Source organism: Procambarus clarkii, chromosome 54 (assembly GCF_040958095.1).
Source record: "Procambarus clarkii isolate CNS0578487 chromosome 54, FALCON_Pclarkii_2.0, whole genome shotgun sequence".
NCBI lineage: Eukaryota > Metazoa > Arthropoda > Malacostraca > Decapoda > Cambaridae > Procambarus > Procambarus clarkii.
Window position 1 is genome coordinate 21,658,965 of NC_091203.1, and position 22,818 is coordinate 21,681,782.

General features: G+C 43.5%; 1 protein-coding gene across 1 annotated transcript; it reads right to left on the minus strand.

Annotated features, from left to right (window-relative positions):
• Positions 1 to 517: 517 nt before the first annotated feature.
• LOC138352716 (treponemal membrane protein B-like) lies at positions 518 to 946 on the minus strand. The gene has a single exon (XM_069305297.1). The coding sequence runs from the start codon at positions 944 to 946 to the stop codon at positions 518 to 520; it is 429 nt and encodes a 142-aa protein (XP_069161398.1).
• Between the last annotated feature and the right edge of the window lie 21,872 nt (positions 947 to 22,818).

A 22,818-nucleotide genomic window follows, 5' to 3' on the forward strand; every position in this document is an offset into this window, starting at 1 on the left:
ATCGTTACTATTAGTACTATTAAAAAACAGGAGGATGAGCTGTATAATTTAACTATTCAGACCTTCAAATTCTTTGTCGAATGTGACTATCAATTGAGGAAGGAGGTGGCTCACCCAACTACTTCTTTCCTGGCCTTTTCTTCCCTGGCCTTTTCTTTCCTAGCCTTTTCTTTCCTGGCCTTTTCTTTCCTGGCCTTTTCTTTTCTGGCCTTCCCTGGCCTTTTCTTTCCTGGCCTTTTCTTTCCTGGCCTTTTCTTTTCTGGCCTTCCCTGGCCTTTTCTTTCCTGGCCTTTTCTTTCCTGGTCTTTTCTTTCCTGGTCTTTTCTTTCCTGGCCTTTTCTTTCCTGGCCTTTTCTTTCCTGGCCTTTTCTTTCCTGGCCTTTTCTTTCCTGGCCTTTTCTTTCCTGGCCTTTTCTTTCCTGGCCTTTTCTTTCCTGGCCTTTTCTTCCCTGGCCTTTTCTTCCCTGGCGTTTTCTTTCCTGGCCTTTTCTTTCCTGGCCTTTTCTTTCCTGGCCTTTTATTTCCTGGCCTTTTCTTTCCTGGCCTTTTCTTTCCTGGCCTTTTCTTTCCTGGCCTTTTCTTTCCTGGCCTTTTCTCTCCAGGCCTTTTCTTTCCTGACCTTTTCTCTCCTGGCCTTTTCTCTCCTGGCCTTTTCTTTCCTGGCCTTTTCTTTCCTGGCCTTTTCTTTCCTGACCTTTTCTTTCCTGGCCTTTTCTTTCCTGGCCTTTTCTTTCCTGGCCTTTTCTTTCCTGACCTTTTCTTTCCTGGCCTTTTCTTTCCTGACCTTTTCTTGCCTGGCCTTTTCTTTCCTGGCCTTTTCTTTCCTGGCCTTTGACTGGTTGACTCCCCGTCCTGGGAGGGTCTGAGTCGAATCTGAATCGAATTGAATCAACAATTCCACAACAGATCTGAGTTTCCAACTTCCTGTTATGTCCACTCGTATCATTTAATATTCCCCGAGGCTGTCAACACAAGTAGATGGAACACAGTGTTCCAAGAGGCTGTCAACACAGCAGCTTGAACAAACACAGTGTTCCAAGAGGCTGTCAACACAAGCAGCTTGAACAAACAGTGTTCCAAGAGGCTGTCAACACAAGCAGCTTGAACAAACACAGTATTCCAAGAGCCTCACAACACAAGCAGCTTGAACAAACACAGTGTTCCAAGAGGCTGTCAACACAGCAGCTTGAACAAACACAGTGTTCCAAGAGGCTGTCAACACAAGCAGCTTGAACAAACACAGTGTTCCAAGAGGCTGTCAACACAAGCAGCTTGAACAAACACAGTGTTCCAAGAGGCTGTCAACACAGCAGCTTGAACAAACACAGTCGAAGTTGTGCTTGAAAGTGAACACCCTCTTCCTACAAGTCTAATTTGAACAAAGTATATTACTTTATTTGCGAGTGTCATTGTCGACCTTGACACACACACGTGTGCTTGTTAAGAGTTAATTGTTCCACTGTGTCGTTGTTCAGATATTTTCCTGAGATCAAGTGGTTATTAAGTAGTTGTTCATGCAGTCCAATTGGCCATTTTGTAAAAAAATGTAAATGATTTACCTTAGTAAATCGTTGGAATTCTAGAAAGTTAGGTAACCCATCCTGACCGATGGTCAGAAAATGACATTATTACGGTCTGTTAATTGTACCAAAAACCCCCTTAGTTGTTTTGAAAGATTGGTAGAGTTCATATTATGTCATGTAGGAACATTATGTTTTGTTGTTAGTGAGTGTGTTGATATCAGTGTGTTATGTTAGTGTGTGTTGATATCAGTGTGTTATGTTAGTGTGTGTTGATATCAGTGTGTTCTGTTAGTGTGTGTGTTGATAAGTACACATATGAATGGAGTTTGCCTCTACAGCCCTCCTCCTTTAGGGCATTCCATATACTAACTACCTTTACGCTACAAGGAAACTTTCTAATATCTCTGTGACACATCTGAGTCTCAATCTTCATTATGTGCTCCTCTGATCTATGGGATTCATTGTAAATTATTCATCTACGAACTGTCAATCCCCACTTAAGAATTTTATGTCTGAATCATGTCTCTCTTCTCCTTCCTAGCGTCGTAAGGTTTAGTTCCTTCAGTCTCTCTTCAACACCACTCTTCATGACCTGATGTTCCTTAACTCTGGGTAACGTGAGTTTGTTAAGACTTTACAGAGCTTCGCTGGAAGAGGCTCCCTTAAGAGAGGTTTCTAAAGTAATCTCTCCTTCCTTGTGCTTACCTTAGATTATTAACAGCACTGCCTACCTTGTGTGTACCTTGCTGCTACGCACACACACACACACACACACACAGGTCTGTGTGTGTGTGTGTGTGTGTGTACAGAAGGTCAGCGTGGCCGTCTCCAGGAGACCTAAATCGTCTGCCGGTTAAGACCCGTTGTGAGAACTTTTAGACCAGTGCACCAATCTTCATTACTTTCCACTCGAGTTGAATTCCATAACAGCCACTGGGGACTTTTGTGCCAGGTGAAACCACTATTTTTAATGCTAGTTCACCCATTCGTATAGCTGGCTTAGCTGCTTTTACAGTGATAGAACCACTATTGCAACAGCTGGTTCACCCATTCCTATAGCTGGCTTAGCTGTTTTTACAGTGATAGAACCACTATTGCAACAGCTGGTTCACCCATTCGTATAGCTGGCTTAGCTGTTTTTACAGTGATAGAACCACTATTGCACCAGCTGGTTCACCCATTCGTATAGCTGGCTTAGCTGTGTTTACACTTATAGAACCACTATTGCAACAGCTGGTTCACCTATTCGTATAGCTGGCTTAGCTGCTTTTACAGTTATAGAACCACTATTGCAACAGCTGCTTCACCCATTCCTATAGCTGGCTTAGCTGTTTTTACAGTTATAGAACCACTATTGCAACAGCTGGTTCACCTATTCGTATAGCTGGCTTAGCTGTTTTTACAGTGATAGAACCACTATTGCTACAGCTGGTTCACCTATTCGTATAGCTGGCGTAGTTGTGTTTACAGTGATAGAACCACTATTGCAACAGCTGGTTCACCTATTCGTATAGCTGGCTTGGCTGTGTTTACAGTTATAGAACCACTATTGCAACAGCTGGTTCACCCATTCGTGCAGTTGATTCAACCATTCTTTCAGCTTATCAAAACATTCTTACAGTGGGTTCCAATATTCTTACAACTGGTCCAACCATTTTTATAGCTAGACCACCCAGTCTTTTTCAACAGATTCACCCATTCTTAAAGAAGGTTCACCCATTCTTACACCAGCTCCAAACATTCTTACAGCCGATTCACATCTTCCGAAGCTTACAGCATCGTACAATCACGATCATCAATGGGTTTTAGAGTCGACTACAAAATGTTCTTTTCCCTCTGAGTTCCTCAATAGCATTCTTGGAACTTTGGATTATTTTCGACAGTGTTTATCCTCATTAGATTAGCGTTATCTGCTAACGTTGATAAGATAAAGGTTTATCCCGTCCTGGCAACGGTTCGCATAATTCAAGGGGGGGGAGGGTTAATGGGTGTAGATATTGACTCTTGTCGGAGCTTTCAGGTCACTAATCTCTTAAAGGTCACTAATCTCTTTCAGGTCACTAATCTCTTTAAGGTCACTAATCTCTTCACTTCTGATTGTTTCTCCAACTTGTGGATTGACCTCTTAGATTGTAAGGGTTTGTGGCCGTTCACACACACACAGACACACACACACACACACACACACACACACATAGGGGACACAGGTGGAAACTTAGTTCCCGGATGAGCTACAGAGATATTAGAAAAATCTTTTTCAGTGTCAGAGTAGTTAGTAAATGGACTGCATTAGGCAGTGATGTGGTGGAGGCTGACTCCATACACAGTTTATAATGTAGATATGATAGAGCCCAGTAGGCTCAGGTACCTGTACACCAGTTGATTGACAGTTGAGAGGCGGGACCAAAGAGCCAGAGCTCAACCCCCGCAAACACAATTAGATGAGTATATATATATATATATATATATATATATATATATATATATATATATATATATATATATATATATATATATATATATATATATATATATATATATATATGTCGTACCTAGTAGCCAGAACGCACTTCTCAGCCTACTATGCAAGGCCCGATTTGCCTAATAAGCCAAGTTTTCATGAATTAATTGTTTTTCGACTACCTAACCTACCTAACCTAACTTAACCTAACTTTTTCTGCTACCAAACCTAACCTAACCTATAAAGATAGGTTAGGTTAGGTTAGGTAGGGTTGGTTAGGTTCGGTCATATATCTACGTTAATTTTAACTACAATAAAAAAAATTGACCTCATACATAATGAAATGGGTAGCTTTATCATTTCATAAGAAAAAAATTAGAGAAAATATATTAATTCAGGAAAACTTGGCTTATTAGGCAAATGGGGCCTTGCATAGTAGGCTGAGAAGTGCGTTCTGGCTATTAGGTACGACATATGTCTATATATATATATATATATATATATATATATATATATATATATATATATATATATATATATATATATATATATATATATATATATATTTCATTGAATATGACCGCATATTCTGTATTTATTATTTTCTGGTTTAGGGCTTCTATCCCTCTAACTATTTTCTTAGCATCAGGGCTTAATTGGAATAGGAGTTCTCCAAAACTCATTTTCGTACTTTTAAGGTGAAGAAAAGAAGTGATTTACTATAGAGTGTATTACACTTATTTGTATAATTTGCACGACGTTTCGAACCTCCATGGTTCATTCTCAAGTGAACAGATCTTACAATACTAGTTGATTTTATACCCGCATTAGGTCAGGTGATAATACAATGAAGGTGAAAATGAAACGTATATACCAAGCCCACCAACATAGGATTATGCCTGAACGGTAGAAGTGAGTGCCCCCAAAGATACAAAGCCAGTGTTCTCAATGCTTGTATTCGTCGAGCGCTTACCCACTGCTCTGAATGGAGCAACGTGAGTAGAGAGTTTGAAAGAGTAACTCAGGTATTGGTGAACAACGGATATAGCAACGCGGAAATAAACGCTGCTATAAGAAGACACTTGGACCGTTGGTATAATTCAGAACCTAGAACAGAAACCACAACACCCCCAATAAAATTATATTACAAATCAACCATGCACAGTGAACATATAAAAGAGGAAAGAATAATGAAAGAAATAATCCGTAAAGGAGTAAAAAGCACTACTCCTAACCAAAACATAAACCTGATAATATTCTACAAAACCAAGAAGACTTCCGAACTCCTTATCAAAAACAGCCCGAAGCCGACGGAGAACCCTCTACAGCAGTCAAGCGTTGTATACATGTACACTTGCCCCCACGAAGGATGTAACCTTCAATGTAAGTACATAGGTATGACGTCGACCAAGCTGACGAGGCGTTTGACATGCCATCTTCAATCTGGTGCCCCTAGGAATCACATGAGACAAGCCCATGACATTACTCTAACAAGAGAAATGTTGAACAAGAATACTTGCATAATAGACAAAACCCAAGATTCAAGAAGATTACAAATTCTTGAGGCAATTCACATAAGAATAGAGCGACCTACCATGAACACCCAAATCACGGAACTATTTACTCTACCCACCATGAGAGTAAGGACAAGACAAGAACATATCGATGCCAACACAGAAGACAATGTCCAACATAACTGGCCAATTACACTGGATTAATCTTTGTGTTTAGATAGGAGATGCCTCGTATGGGCCAATAAGCCTTCTGCAGCCCCTATGTTTATCCCTTATGTATCCCCCCATGTTTTTAACCTTCATTGTATTATCACCTGACCTAATGCGGGTATAAAATCAACTAGTATTGTAAGATCTGTTCACTTGAGAATGAACCATGGAGGTTCGAAACGTCGTGCAAATTATACAAATAAGTGTAATACACTCTATAGTAAATCACTTCTTTTCTTCACCTTAAAAGTACGAAAATGAGTTTTGGAGAACTCCTATTCCAATTAAGCCCTGATGCTAAGAAAATAGTTAGAGGGATAGAAGCCCTAAACCAGAAAATAATAAATACAGAATATGCGGTCATATTCAATGAAACATGTTTGAAAGAAAACCTGCTGCCAGTATACACCAATATATATATATATATATATATATATATATATATATATATATATATATATATATATATATATATATATATATATATATATATATATATATACATATACAGGCGATGATTCACAATAACGTGGCTGAAGTATGTTGACCAGACCACACACTTGAAATTGAAGGGACGACGACGTTTCGGTCCGTCCTGGACCATTCTCAAGTCGATTGTATATACATATATATATATATATATATATATATATATATATATATATATATATATATATATATATATATATATATATATATATATATATATATATATATATACGATCGAAAAGGTAAGATAAATAATTCTAACTCGAATTTTCTCAATATTTCTTATGTATTTCTTCACTGTCGGTGGTAATAAAAATAACACTTCTCCAAAATTCATTTTTTAATTGTATGACGCCTGAATGCGTTTCGTAATTCGTATTACATTTTCAAAAACACGTTTCGTAATTGAACGCGTTTCAATTACGAAATGCGTTCAGGCGTCAGACAATTAAAAAATGAATTTTGGAGAAGTGTGATTTTTATTACCACCGACAGTGAGCAAAAACATAAGAAATATTGAGAAAATTCGGGTTAGAATTATTAATCTTCCTTTTTCGGTCATATTCAACAACATATGTTTTCAAGACAGACTGCTACCAATATATATATATATATATATATATATATATATATATATATATATATATATATATATATATATATATATATATATATATATATATATATATATATATATATATATATATATACATGTGAGTATATCACGAAAATAAACACATGATTAAAAATGTGACAATGTCAGACCATGGAGGAAAATTGAAACAGGAATTTCCTTAAGTACTTTCGTATATTAATTCGAAAGAATTTCCTCAAGTGCTTCCGTATTTAATAATACATCTTCAGAAGGATGGACATACAGATCAGTAGATTGAATATATAAGCAGGAAAGAGGTGAAGTGAGGAGAGGTACAATGTCATCAATGAGATATTGGATAATTAATAAGTTATTAGTGAGATAAATGTGTATGAATGGTCTGACACTGGCATAAGCTTCACTTTTCATGCTTGAAGCCTTCGTAAACTACTCCATTTCCCTACCTCATCTCACCTCATCATTGGCTTGAGTTATGAGGTTACTTATCTACTGTGTTCTTATTCCTCACTCAACTGCCCTTTCCCGTATGTTAACACGGAAGGGAACCTTTTTCCCTTGTTATAAACATGTTGGAAATTTAATGGTATTTCTATATTTTAATATAGAAATATAGAAATATAAATCACTTTATTGTTTTTATAGTGTCTCTTTGGCCTGTCTTGAAGCTTACCTTGCCAGGGAATATGATTGTTAGAGCCAATCAGAGAGCAGGAGGCTCTTGGGATAGCCGAAATGGAGGAGAAAACCAACCAATCGGGGGTTAGAGTCGTGTCTTTGGGGGTTCTCATTGGCTGTAGGTAAGAGCCAGTCACTAGAAGATGAAGGGACGACGACGTTTCGGTCCGTCCTGGACCATTCTCAAGTCGATTGAGAATGGTCCAGGACGGACCGAAACGTCGTCGTCCCTTCACCTTCTAGTGTGTGGTCTGGTCAGCGTTCTTTAGCCCCGTTATTGTGACTTATCGCCTGAAAAAGAGCCAGTCATTTCGGGTCTTCACCTCGCATAGTTATGTTCATATGTGGAAAGCATCTGCAAGCCGTTCTCGCACTTTCTTACAGTCAATATTGACTTATTAAATACGTGCATATATGACATACTAAACATACTAGTTTACCTTGAAAAGCTTCATAGAAAACACCGACCTTACCTAACCTTCTTAGTATGTTAAGATAAGCATCTTATTGCTTCCTAATTACAATTATTACTTAACCTATACCTATAATAGGTTAAGTAATAACTGTAATTACAAAGCAATAAGATAACCTATACCTATAATAGGTTAAGTAATAATTGTAATTACGAAGCAATAAGATGCTTATCTTAACATACTAAGAAGGTTAGGTAAGGTCGGTGTTTTATATGAATCTTTTCAAGGTTAACTAGTATGTTTAGTATGTCACATATGCACGTATTTAATAAGTCAATATTGACTGTAAGAAAGTGCGAGAACGGGTTGGCATCTGAGGTGCCAGTGTTGACATACTTGGCACTCTAGTGGTTGAGGAGAGGCGAGTGTGTTAACTGATGTCCCCTTTAACCTGTCTCATCTGAGCACCCAGGTTATTGTGTGGTGTTATTTCAGGAAAACTGTTAACAAGAGTCTATACCTTAATAAGATTAACAGTGTCAGACCATTTAGGAAAATTGAAATAGGAATTTCCTTAAGTACTTTCGTATATTAATACATCTTCAGGCCTTCTGAAGAAGTATTAATATACGAAAGTACTTAAGGAAATTCCTGTTTCAATTTTCCTCCGTGGTCTGACACTGTCACATTTTTAATCACTTGTTTATTTTTGGTGATTTACACACTTAATAAGACTCTATACCTTAACAAGCGTCTACACTTGAACAATATTTGACCGACGGGACAACTACCTTTCTCATTTGACTAAACTATGAACAGCATCTTCACCTTCGCTAACAAGGCATTAGTGATTCACCAACACTAACAAGACACTAATGAATCACCAACACTAACAAGTCCCTAACGATTCACTTACACTAACAAGACACTAATGACTCACCTACACTAACAATCACTAATGACTCACCTACACTAACAATCACTAATGACTCACCTACACTAACAAGACACTAATGACTCACCTACACTAACAATCACTAATGACTCACCTACACTAACAAGACACTAATGACTCACCTACACTAACAAGACACTAATGACTCACCTACACTAACAAGACACTAATGACTCACCTACACTAACAAGACACTAATGACTCACCTACACTAACAATCACTAATGATTCACCAACACTAACAAGACACTAATGACTCACCTACACTAACAATCACTAATGACTCACCTACACTAACAAGACACTAATGACTCACCTACACTAACAAGACACTAATGAATCACCAACACTAACAAGACACTAATGACTCACCTACACTAACAAGACACTAATGAATAGTTAATGAAATCCCAGCAGAGTCCTGGTGTTGAGACATATAGAGACCTCATCTAAGGACCGTCATGATGAAACAGACTCAATGTAAACAGCCAAAATATGAACTATCAAGTCATTAAATACTTCCCATAACGCCTGAGATATCTGAAAAAAAGTCCCCAAACTAAATATAATGTCATTGTGGCAGCCATTAGCACTGAGGCGTTTGTTTGTTTGTGTGTGTGTGTGTGTGTGTGTGTGTGTGTGTGTGTGTGTGTGTGTGTGTGTGTGTGTGTGTGTGTGTGTGTGTGTGTGTGTGTGTGCTCGGGTCTAAAAATGCATATAAAATGATAAATAGTTGAGTTATATTAATAATGGGCAATAATGTTGGATCACAAAGGATATTAATCATGGTTAGTGATTATTCTTTTTTATCTAAAGTTGACATATTAGCCACTTTCAAATTAGTTGACTAATTAAATGGTTTTTTTTCTGTTTTTTTCTGGCGTTCAGGAATACAATACACTGAAACATTCAGTTGCATTGACCATCTGTACGTCAATAGTTATGCAATGAAGGAAAAAGTTTGATCTGAAAATGGAGAGGCGACGACGTTTCGGTCTTTCCTGGACCATTACGAAGACCACATGACTCGACAATGGTCCAGAATAGACCGAAACGTCGTCACTTCCCCCAAATTGTTTAGGTGTGTGGGTTGTGTGTGTGTGTACTCACCTATTTGTGCTTGCGGGGGTTGAGCTTTGGCTCTTTGGGTGTGTGTGTGTGTGTGTGTGTGTGTGTGTGTGTGTGTGTGTGTGTGTGTGTGTGTGTGTGTGTGTGTGTGTGTGTGTGTAAAGCATCTACACACAGAAATCACAATAACGTCATCCATCAAATGAACAAATCCACAAGGGCCGTGGACGAGGATTCGAACCTGCGTCCGAGATCATCCCAGACGCTGCCTTAATCGACTGAGCTACGACACGATAAAAAGAGTTGGAACCGAAGTTACTACTGAACTAGGATCCTGCACCCTCTCAGAGACACAAACCAGGGTTTTACCCAACTCCCCCCCCCCCCCATGCACTCTTGCTATGTCAATAGGCCGTTCTCCCTATTGTGTCTCGGAGAGGCTACAGGATCCAGTAAGTTCAGTAGAACTTCGATTTGTATAAACACCACATCAGTTAGCTGATTAACCTGATCAAATCTACCTCCACGACCCGCACACACACACACAGAAACTGCAATATAACAGATACAAGAGTTGTTACATTACATACAAGAGTTGTTACATTCTTGTACAGCCACAAGTACGCGTAGCGTTTCGGGCAAGTCCTTAATCCTATGGTCCCTGGAATACGATCCCCTGCCGCGAAGAATCGTTTTTTCATCCAAGTACACATTTTACTGTTGCGTTAAACAGAGGCTACAGTTAAGGAATTGCGCCCAGTAAATCCTCCTCCCCGGCCAGGATACGAACCCATGACATAGCGCTCGCGGAACGCCAGGCGAGTGTCTTACCACTACACCACGGAAACTGCAATATAAGATTAATTTCAGAACACTGACGTAATACATATTTTCCCTGCCGTTATACATGAGCGGTAATGATACACGAACGCTGTGTCCGGACACGTGGAAGAGAAGCAGTATACGGCAAATGCAATTTTGAATTCCATTCTCATTTTCACTGCAGGTTTTTTCTCACGCAGAACTGCTGATCGTTTGGGAGGTGAATGGTGTTTACAGCAATGCTTCCCAGATCTGACCTTCAGGATAACATATATGGGGCTTCCTCCAGGATAACATATGGGGCTTCTTCCAGGATAGCATATATGGGGCTTCCTCCAGGATAGCATAAATGGGGCTTCTTCCAGGATAACATATGGGGCTTCTTCCAGGATAATATATAGGGCTTCCCCCAGGATAGCATATATGGGGCTTTTTCCAGGATAACATATATGTGGCTTCCTCCAGGATAACATATATAGGGCTTCCTCCAAGATAACATATATGGGGCTTCTTCCAGCTTAGCATATATGGGGCTTTTTCCAGGATAGCATATATAGGGCTTCCACCAGGATAACATGTACTGAAATAACCCCTCCTGCTATCTCAACTTAGAAGCAGATATCAGATCTGTTTTGGAATGTCTTACTCATTCTTGTATATTCATTCCAATATCCATAAAATTCACAAAATTATCGTAGCTTCAATACAAACATTACTGAAGTTCACCATTCGTATTTCAAGTAAATATGTCATTTAAATTCAAATGTTGAAAGTGAGCTGAAATTTACATTTATATAAACTAAAATCGTTGATTTTGATCTATAAATACTAGCTAATCTTACGGTTAATTTGTTTGTTTGTTTGTTTGAGAGTCGTAGGGATTAGGGAGGGTCCTTACTCTCTTTATTGATGCCATATATCATACTAAATGCGGTACCCGGCGGTGCCCGGGGTCGGCTGGTTCCCATTCTTCTGATACACATCCTTGAGGGTCTATCCACACCCACACACCCTCCCCATCTCCCCCTCCCCTCAAAAGCAACCCATCCACCCTTTCCCCCCCCCCACATTCTCTCCCCATTTCACTGTCACTGTAACACTGTAACCATGGTCACTACACACTACATCACTGTAGTCTAAAGATTGTGCGCAGAACGCAACAATGTCATCTGAAGTCACCGTGAATGTCAGTAAATGAATTCACAAATATATAAAATATGCTTTAAACTCTGCGGACTTTTGGTTCCACGTTTCATTTACAACACCTTGGTGAAGTGGGTGGTTATCTTGAGGTTATCTTGAGGTTATCTTGAGGTGATTTCGGGGCTTTTTAGTGTCCCCGCGGCCCGGTCCTCGACCAGGCCTCCACCCCCAGGAAGCAGCCCGTGACAGCTGACTATCACCCAGGTACCTATTTTACTGCTAGGTAACAGGGGCATAGGGTGAAAGAAACTCTGCCCAATGTTTCTCGCCGGCGCCTGGGATCGAACCCAGGACCACAGAATCACAAGTCCAGCGTGCTCTCCGCTCGGCCGACCGGCTCCCTTAAACAGCTAATCTAAATCTAATACAAATCTAAACAATCTAAATCTTAAACAATCTAAATTAGATTTAGATTTTAGATATTTTTATTCATGTAAAGGTACATACATTGAGTTACATAATGTTGGAATTAATATAATAGAGATAGTACATACAATACCTAAAGCCACTTATACGCATAACTTTTCAGGCAAGCTATGATTTGCCCGCTATGCCATTTAATTTCAAGGGTAGCATAGGAGCCTACCCCGACCCTTGACACTCTCTATACAACCACTAATTACCGTGCAAAGTTTCAAGAGACTAGCCTCTTGCGTCTGGCATCCAGTCTCCGATAGTCAGATAATCTCTTTCATCAATTTATGAGGTACCCAGTGGTGCCTGGGTCTTCCCCTCTCTCTCTGTCTCTCTCCATCTCTCCTGTCCATTTTTCAATTCTCCCTACCTTCTCCCTTGCTCTGTCCGCCTCTCTCCCTACCAGTGAGCAAAACATGCTCGGGTAACGATGATTCAACCTCGATAACAGCTGAAAAATGTGTTTCAATACTCTACGGACATTAAACCTCACATTTCAGACTTCATAGGAGTCATTAGTTGTCGCAATAGGAGCCAATCTCACATAAGGAAGGGGCATGGGGGTTAGACCCCAATCACCCTATGACACTGTCCATACAATCACGAATCACCATCTGCCAATGACATTGATGATACGAGATACAGTTAAGCCAATACAACCACTTTAATCTATAAGAGCCCCCCCTTCTGATAACTGTGTATTACCAGAGAGACACACGTGGACTGAGTAGAGTCAGCGGCATCAGCAAGGACGGTGGGGGATAATATGGCTTCAGTAATCACAAGGAAAAACCCTTCAGAATAATGCTGTTGGTGTAAGCGACTATTTATAAGTCGTTGGTTTCTCCTTGTTTGTCGGTCCTCCTCTCCACCCTCTCTCTCTGCCTATTTTTCTCTCTCTCCCCCGACTTCCTTCTCTTTCCCCTACTTCCTCTCTACCTTTCTCTGCCTCTCTCGCAACTTGCATCTTTTCTCCAAATATATTTCTTAGATTTTTACCTTTTCCTCTGTTCTCCTTCTCTCCCTCACTGTCTCCTCTCTCTCTTTCTCTCTCTCTCTCTGTCTCTCTCTTTCTCTCTCTCTCTCTCTCTCTCTCTCTCTCTCTTTCTCTCTCTCTCTCTCTCTCTCTCTCTCTCTCTCTCTCTCTCTCTCTCTCTCTCTCTCTCTCTCTCTCTCTCTCTCTCTCTCTCTCACTCTCTCTCTCTCTGTTTCTCTCTCTCTCTCTCTGTCTCTCTTTCTCTCTCTCTCTGTCTCTCTCTCTCTCTGTCTCTCTTTCTCTCTCTCTCTCTCTGTCTCTCTCTCTCTCTCTCTCTCTCTGTCTCTCTCTCTCTCTCTCTCTCTGTCTCTCTCTGTCTCTCTCTCTCTCTCTCTCTCTCTCTCTCTCTCTCTCTCTCTCTCTCTCTCTCTCTCTCTCTCTCTCTCTCTCTCTCTCTCTCTCTCTCTCTCTCTCTCTCTTCCTCAAGACTGTCATATAAAGTAATATTTATTGAGTACAACGAGAGAAAGTAAATTGATTTGCTTGAAACATTTACAAGGAAAAATTTCTTGCAAGGGAATAACTGCAGAGGAAATCACCTGAAGATCATACATGGAAACTTGAAACTTATATGAAGCAGATAACATAATACATATATAACAAACCCCAAATGCATGAGCAAGACATAATTCCAGTTGGTTAGCGGGGGTGAGGCGGGACCCGGGAGCTGAAACCTCTTCATGAACAGGCAGGCGAGAACACCTCCACCAACTGCCCATCTCATCCCGTCTCAGAAAACTCTCATATATGCAAGTAAAACTTATCTGATTAAAACTTTTCTCACATGACGCAAGTAAAATTTTGATGCTGGCGTCTTGGGTAAGATTTTCCCTTTTAATAAAAGTGTCACGAACCACAAACAGCAAAACACTGCCAATGTAGTCCGCTGCCGCTGAGAGGCAGACTGTGCAACATGGCTAGGACAACAACAGGGGAACAGGTATGATTCCCTGGCTAGTTCTTTGGCTTCCAGTGGCAGACCTTAGCTAGTTCTTTGGCTTGCAGTGGCAGACCCTAGCTAGTTCTTTGGCTTGCAGTGGCAGACACTAGCTAGTTCTTTGGCTTCCAGTGGCAGACCTTAGCTAGTTCTTTGGCTTGCAGTGGCAGACCCTAGCTAGTTCTTTGGCTTGCAGTGGCAGACACTAGCTAGTTCTTTGGCTTGCAGTGGCAGACACTAGCTAGTTCTTTGGCTTGCAGTGGCAGACACTAGCTAGTTCTTTGGCTTGCAGTGGCAGACCCTAGCTAGTTCTTTGGCTTCCAGTGGCAGACACTAGCTAGTTCTTTGGCTTACAGTGGCAGACCCTAGCTAGTTCTTTGGCTTGCAGTGGCAGACCCTAGCTAGTTCTTTGGCTTGCAGTGGCAGACCCTAGCTAGTTCTTTGGCTTCCAGTGGCAGACACTAGCTAGTTCTTTGGCTTGCAGTGGCAGACCCTAGCTAGTTCTTTGGCTTCCAGTGGCAGACACTAGCTAGTTCTTTGGCTTGCAGTGGCAGACCCTAGCTAGTTCTTTGGCTTGCAGTGGCAGACCCTAGCTAGTTCTTTGGCTTCCAGTGGCAGACACTAGCTAGTTCTTTGGCTTCCAGTGGCAGACCCTAGCTAGTTCTTTGGCTTCCAGTGGCAGACACTAGCTAGTGGTGGGAGAGTACTAGTCAGGAGAGCCATAGGAGGCTCTCCTCAATATCTTGTTCATAACATTTCTCTATTACTTTGAAGATTAAATATATATATATATATATATATATATATATATATATATATATATATATATATATATATATATATATATATATATATATATATATATATATATACATATATACGTGCCTTCCTGCCACAATCAACATTCTTTCCTACCACCACCACCACACCTTCCCCACCACACCTTCCCCACCACCACAACCACCACACCTTCCCCACCACAACCACCACACCTTCCCCACCACCATAACCACCACACCTTCCCCACCACCACAACCACCACACCCTCCCACCACCACAACCACCACACCTTCACCACCACCACAACCACCACACCTTCCCCACCACAACCACCACACCTTCCCCACCACAACCACCACACCTTCCCCACCACAACCACCACACCTTCCCCACCACAACCACCACACCTTCCCCACCACAACCACCACACCTTCCCCACCACAACCACCACACCTTCCCCACCACCACAACCACCACACCTTCCCCACCACAACCACCACACCCTCCCACCACCACAACCACCACACCCTCCCACCACCACAACCACCACACCTTCTCCACCACAACCACCACACCTTCCCCACTACAACCACCACACCTTCCCCCCCACCACAACCACCACACCTTCCCCACCACCACACCTTCCCCACCACCACAACCACCACACCTTCCCCACCACAACCACCACACCCTCCCACCACCACAACCACCACACCCTCCCACCACCACAACCACCACACCTTCCCCACCACAACCACCACACCTTCCCCACTACAACCACCACACCTTGCCCCCCACCACAACCACCACACCTTCCCCACCACCACACCTTCCCCACCACAACCACCACACCCTCCCACCACCACAACCACCACACCCTCCCACCACCACAACTACCACACCTTCCCCACCACAACCACCACACCTTCCCCACCACAACCACCACACCTTCCCCACCACAACCACCACACCTTCCCCACCACAACCACCACACCTTCCCCACCACAACCACCACACCTTCCCCACCACAACCACCACACCTTACCCACCACAACCACCACACCTTCCCCACCACAACCACCACACCTTCCCCACCACAACCACCACACCTTCCCCACCACAACCACCACACCTTACCCACCACAACCACCACACCTTCCCCACCACAACCACCACACCTTCCCCACCACAACCACCACACCTTCCCCACCACAACCACCACACCTTCCCCACCACAACCACCACACCTTCCCCACCACAACCACCACACCTTCCCCACCACAACCACCACACCTTCCCCACCACAACCACCACACCTTCCCCACCACAACCACCACACCTTCCCCACCACAACCACCACACCTTCCCCACCACAACCACCACACCTTCCCCACCACAACCACCACACCTTCCCCACCACAACCACCACACCCTCCCCACCCCACCACCACCACACCTTCCCCACAACAACCACCACACCTTCCCCACCACAACCACCACACCCTCCCCACCCCACCACAACCACCACACCTTCCCCACCACCACAACCACCACACCTTCCCCACAACAACCACCACACCCTTCAACCATTCCCATTCGCCAAAGAAGGAATGCCAATGTCGTACGAACATTAATATTCGCCAGAAATTTTTCACATTTGGACAACGTCGTCGCTGGAGACACAACCACGCCTCACCTCCTCACAAGTCCTGAGCCTTGCCTCACCTCCTCACAAGTCCTGAGCCTTGCCTCACCTCCTCACAAGTCCTGAGCCTTGCCTCACCTCCTCACAAGTCCTGAGCCTTGCCTCACCTCCTCACAAGTCCTGAGCATTGCCTCACCTCCTCACAAGTCCTGAGCATTGCCTCACCTCCTCACAAGTCCTGAGCCTCGCCTCACCTCCTCACAAGTCCTGAGCATTGCCTCACCTCCTCACAAGTCCTGAGCATTGCCTCACCTCCTCACAAGTCCTGAGCCTCGCCTCACCTCCTCACAAGTCCTGAGCCTTGCCTCACCTCCTCACAAGTCCTGAGCCTCGCCTCACCTCCTCACAAGTCCTGAGCCTTGCCTCACCTCCTCACAAGTCCTGAGTCTTGCCTCACCTCCTCACAAGTCCTGAGCCTTGCCTCACCTCCTCACAAGTCCTGAGCCTTGCCTCACCTCCTCACAAGTCCTGAGCCTCGCCTCACCTCCTCACAAGTCCTGAGCCTCGCCTCACCTCCTCACAAGTCCTGAGCCTCGCCTCACCTCCTCACAAGTCCTGAGCCTTGCCTCACCTCCTCACAAGTCCTGAGCCTCGCCTCACCTCCTCACAAGTCCTGAGCCTCGCCTCACCTCCTCACAAGTCCTGAGCCTTGCCTCACCTCCTCACAAGTCCTGAGCCTTGCCTCACCTCCTCACAAGTCCTGAGCCTCGCCTCACCTCCTCACAAGTCCTGAGCCTTGCCTCACCTCCTCACAAGTCCTGAGCCTTGCCTCACCTCCTCACAAGTCCTGAGCCTTGCCTCACCTCCTCACAAGTCGTGAGCCTTGCCTCACCTCCTCACAAGTCCTGAGCCTTGCCTCACCTCCTCACAAGTCCTGAGCCTTGCCTCACCTCCTCACAAGTCGTGAGCCTTGCCTCACCTCCTCACAAGTCCTGAGCCTTGCCTCACCTCCTCACAAGTCCTGAGCCTCGCCTCACCTCCTCACAAGTCCTGAGCCTTGCCTCACCTCCTCACAAGTCCTGAGCCTCGCCTCACCTCCTCACAAGTCCTGAGCCTTGCCTCACCTCCTCACAAGTCCTGAGCCTCGCCTCACCTCCTCACAAGTCCTGAGCCTTGCCTCACCTCCTCACAAGTCCTGAGCCTTGCCTCACCTCCTCACAAGTCCTGAGCCTTGCCTCACCTCCTCACAAGTCCTGAGCCTTGCCTCACCTCCTAACAAGTCCTGAGCCTTGCCTCACCTCCTCACAAGTCCTGAGCCTTGCCTCACCTCCTCACAAGTCCTGAGCCTTGCCTCACCTCCTCACAAGTCCTGAGCCTTGCCTCACCTCCTCACAAGTCCTGAGCCTCGCCTCACCTCCTCACAAGTCCTGAGCCTTGCCTCACCTCCTCACAAGTCCTGAGCCTTGCCTCACCTCCTCACAAGTCCTGAGCCTTGCCTCACCTCCTCACAAGTCGTGAGCCTTGCCTCACCTCCTCACAAGTCCTGAGCCTTGCCTCACCTCCTCACAAGTCCTGAGCCTTGCCTTGCCTCCTCACAAGTCGTGAGCCTTGCCAGCCAACGTCGACACCGCCACACCAAAGAATAGAAATGAAAGCTAACTTTTTAAATCATCCAGGGAGGTGAAGGACATACAAATGCAGATCTTGAAGAAGAGGGGATAAAAAAGAGAGCAGTAAAAATGTATTATTGTCCTGTAAATGCCACGATAAAGATACAGGACTGCAGTCCGGAAAGGCAAAACTTGAAATTGGGATGCGAATGTAAAAATTGGGTTGGAGGACATTGATGAGTCTTGGAGTCCTCGGGCTTCGTAGCTTCATGGGTTCAGCCTTTCAAAGTTCAAGGCTTCAGTCTTGGGCGGAAGGGAGGGAATTATCATGGGAAAGCGTCAAGCCATGACGACTATATAGCACTTGGAAGGGGGTCAGGATAAGGATTTGGGATGGGACAGGGGTAAGGAATGGTGCCTAACCACTTGTGGACCGTCGGGGATTGAACGCCGACCAGCATGACGCTCACCCGTCGCTCTACCGTACTCTGGAATCGTCAGCTAGTTTTCAGTCATCTTGATATCAGAGACTCAGAGTACCTAGTACTCTACACGTCCTCTCACGTCCTCTGTGTGGCTCCTGCGGTCCCGGGACACCTACGAGGTTACCGATGCAGGTCCTGCTGTGTACCACAGAGCCAAATATTCGCCCCAGTACGCGTGTAACGACGCAGGTATTTCAATATGCCTCGTGAAGCCACTGACAGGGAACCACTAATTAATATCACCCTAAATTTTACACAAGCAATCGCCACCGCCCACAGGAGCTTCGTACCCAGGCGGGACTCTCTCTATGTCTGGCTAAAAGGAATTTCAATTTGCATCTAATTATCTATAAATACATTCTAATTATAAATGCTACACCACGTATAAAATAATTCTTGAATAATCTATAGTAACCACGAAAATGGACTTTTTGAAGTTCGTATTATTTTACATTTTTTTTTCTGGCTGTCTTATGAGAGTGGGCTACGTCCAACGATCACAATCAAGGGACCCAAGTTCAGACTACGGGCAAGATAGAGCTGGTTTGGCACCTTTTCTTTCACCTCATGCCTCTGCTTGCCTAGCAGTAACATAGGTTTACAGGAATTATAGGCATTAGTTGTGAGTTCCATTCAGCCAGAGGCTGGCCTAGTGGGGGGGGGGGAGCCATGGGACATAGAAGTAAAGGCTTCCTGTCCCTGATGACGAAGAATTATATATGAATTATATTTATTTAATTGTTTATACAGAAGGAAAGTGCCATTGTGGTGATACGAGAATGATGAATATATTATACATAGCGTCGTATACACCACCATACACCCAGCTGTTTATCTCATACATTAAGTGTCTAGCAGTCACAACTCGATTGAAATATAGAGTCAGTATCCCTAGAGTCAGTATCTCTAGAGTCAGTATCCCTGGAGTCAGTATACCTAGAGTCAGTATCCCTGGAGTCAGTATCCCTAGAGTCAGTATCCCTAGAGTCAGTATCCCTGGAGTCAGTATCCCTAGAGTCAGTATCTCACGAGTCAGTATCCCTAGAGTCAGTATCCCTAGAGTCAGTTTCCCACGAGTCAGTATCCCTAGAGTCAGTATCCCTGGAGTCAGTATCCCTAGAGTCAGTATCTCACGAGTCAGTATCCCTAGAGTCAGTATTCCTAGAGTCAGTATCTCACGAGTCAGTATCCCTAGAGTCAGTATCCCTAGAGTCAGTATCTCTAGAGTCAGTATCCCTAGAGTCAGTATCCCTGGAGTCAGTATCCCTAGAGTCAGTATTCCTAGAGTCAGTATCTCACGAGTCAGTATCCCTAGAGTCAGTATCCCTGGAGTCAGTATCCCTAGAGTCAGTATTCCTAGAGTCAGTATCCCTGGAGTCAGTATCCCACGAGTCAGTATCCCTAGAGTCAGTATCCCACGAGTCAGTATCCCACGAGTCAGTATCCCTAGAGTCAGTATCCCTAGAGTCAGTATCCCTAGAGTCAGTGGGATGACTGAACCACGAATTGAATCGCGACAACTGCATCAGACACAATACGACGCGCGACAACTGCGTCAGACACAATGCGACGCGTGACAACTGCGTCAGACACAATGCGACGCGTGACAACTGCGTCAGACGAGGTTCGACCAGTCGTCGTCCAACATCTACCAGCATGAGAGCGTGTTATTCACAACTAAAAATACACGTGAGAGAGAGGGAGGGAGCGCCTCATTGGGCCCCGGACACCTTTTTCCCCAGAGGTCGACTCCCATATAGACAAACCAACTACCCGATTGGGAAAGATGTAATTGCTTAGCATGTTTACAAAGATGTTTACCCTCAGTCTTTATTATTTTTCCGAAGAGTTGTTACATATATTTAAGACTTTCTCGTGGGAAGTATATGTGTGTGAGTGAGAAGTTGTCAGTATCTAATTCCTTTCAATCGTGTTTTTATTAATAATTTAATTCACAATGAATATTGTAATGTGAATTTCACTCTTTCTCAAATGTAGGTACTTTTGTTTACGAATATGTCATTATGTTATATAATGTTTTCTAGTGTATTTCAGCGTATTTCAGATCTTGACTCTTGTGTATTACCTACACAGGATACTCCTGAGTATTATTTCTGTTCATACTTCTGTTGATAAAGTGTATAGAAATATTTTGAAATTACTAGAATTTTTTTTTATTCAGTAACCCTTCTTTTTCCTTCTAAGACATAAGTCTCTATCTCAATGTCTATGTCTCTGTATTTTTCATTGTCTATATTGGTCGACCACTTTATTTTTTCTATTATATTTAATGTTTATTTATCCACAAGTACATATTTATCATATATTTATGGAACATATATATGTATTATATAAGATAATCAGAAATAAAGTCATATTAATGTGTAGATGAAAACAGCTTTTTCCTCTGTGTCAACTAAGCTCAGCTGAGACGCGTCATTCACCCGTCTCAGCTGAGCTGTGGAAGGAGCCCTCACTCCATCAGAGTAACACATGTGTGGTGAGGGGCTCTCAACTGAGCTGTGGAAGGAGCCCTCACTCCATCAGAGTAACACATGTGTGGTGAGGGGCTCTCAACTGAGCTGTGGAAGGAGCCCTCACTCCATCAGAGTAACACATGTTGTGTGGTGAGGGGCTCTCAACTGAGCTGTGGAAGGAGCCCTCACTCCATCAGAGTAACACATGTTGTGTGGTGAGGGGCTCTCAACTGAGCTGTGGAAGGAGCCCTCACTCCATCAGAGTAACACATGTTGTGTGGTGAGGGGCTCTCAACTGAGCTGTGGAAGGAGCCCTCACTCCATCAGAGTAACACATGTTGTGTAGTGAGGGGCTCTCAACTGAGCTGTGGAAGGAGCCCTCACTCCATCAGAGTAACACATGTTGTGTAGTGAGGGGCTCTCAACTGAGCTGTGGAAGGAGCCCTCACTCCATCCCATCAGAGTAACACATGTTGTGTGGTGAGGGGCTCTCAGCTGAGCTGTGGAAGGAGCCCTCACTCCATGAGAGTAACACATGTTGTGTGGTGAGGGGCTCTCAACTGAGCTGTGGAAGGAGGCCCTCACTCCATCAGAGTAACACATGTTGTGTGGTGAGGGGCTCTCAACTGAGCTGTGGAAGGAGGCCCTCACTCCATCAGAGTAACACATGTTGTGTGGTGAGGGGCTCTCAACTGAGCTGTGGAAGGAGGCCCTCACTCCATCAGAGTAACACATGTTGTGTGGTGAGGGGCTCTCAACTGAGCGACACCCTGGTCTAACGATTTCTCTGATTGCTTATATTTCAACATCCTGGACAGACCCCTACACGGAGAATAAAATGTGTCCCACTCTCTCTCTCTCTCTCTCTCTCTCTCTCTCTCGCCTTCAAAACAAACGTGGAGCCTTTTGCTCGATTCTGTTTTGCATTTCATTGATCATGGACCTGCCTGTGAGTCTATGACGTAAATAGATAGACTGAGAACTTCTGGGATGTATTTTCATGCAGCTGTAGAGGTTCTGCCCGCTAAACACACACCGAAACTACGACGTTGGTACAACGTTGGAACAAGTTTTAACACCTCCTAACCAGTTATAACAACCAATATAGCAAGTTGTAACAACGTTCTAATACGTCATAAACACGTTAAGCCAAGATGTAACAACTTTATTACAAGTTATAACAAGCGGAAAATAGAGACAGTTTCGGTTTGTGTTTCCAGGGCAAAGGAGTATGCAAGGTTTATACTGGGTGCCATTAACAGTTATTACGAGCCCATCAACAACATAGTCAATTTGTGGTAGTTCATGACCCGAACTGAGAGATACGCCTAACTTATTTTTCCTAATTATTTTTAAACAGATAATTAATCAAATGTGAATATTTAAAGATAGGTCTGGTCTCCTGCAAGAATATTTTGTGTTTTTTTAATTAATAACATTGTGAGAAACAACTCCTATTTACCCGAGTATAAATAATTGTTTAGT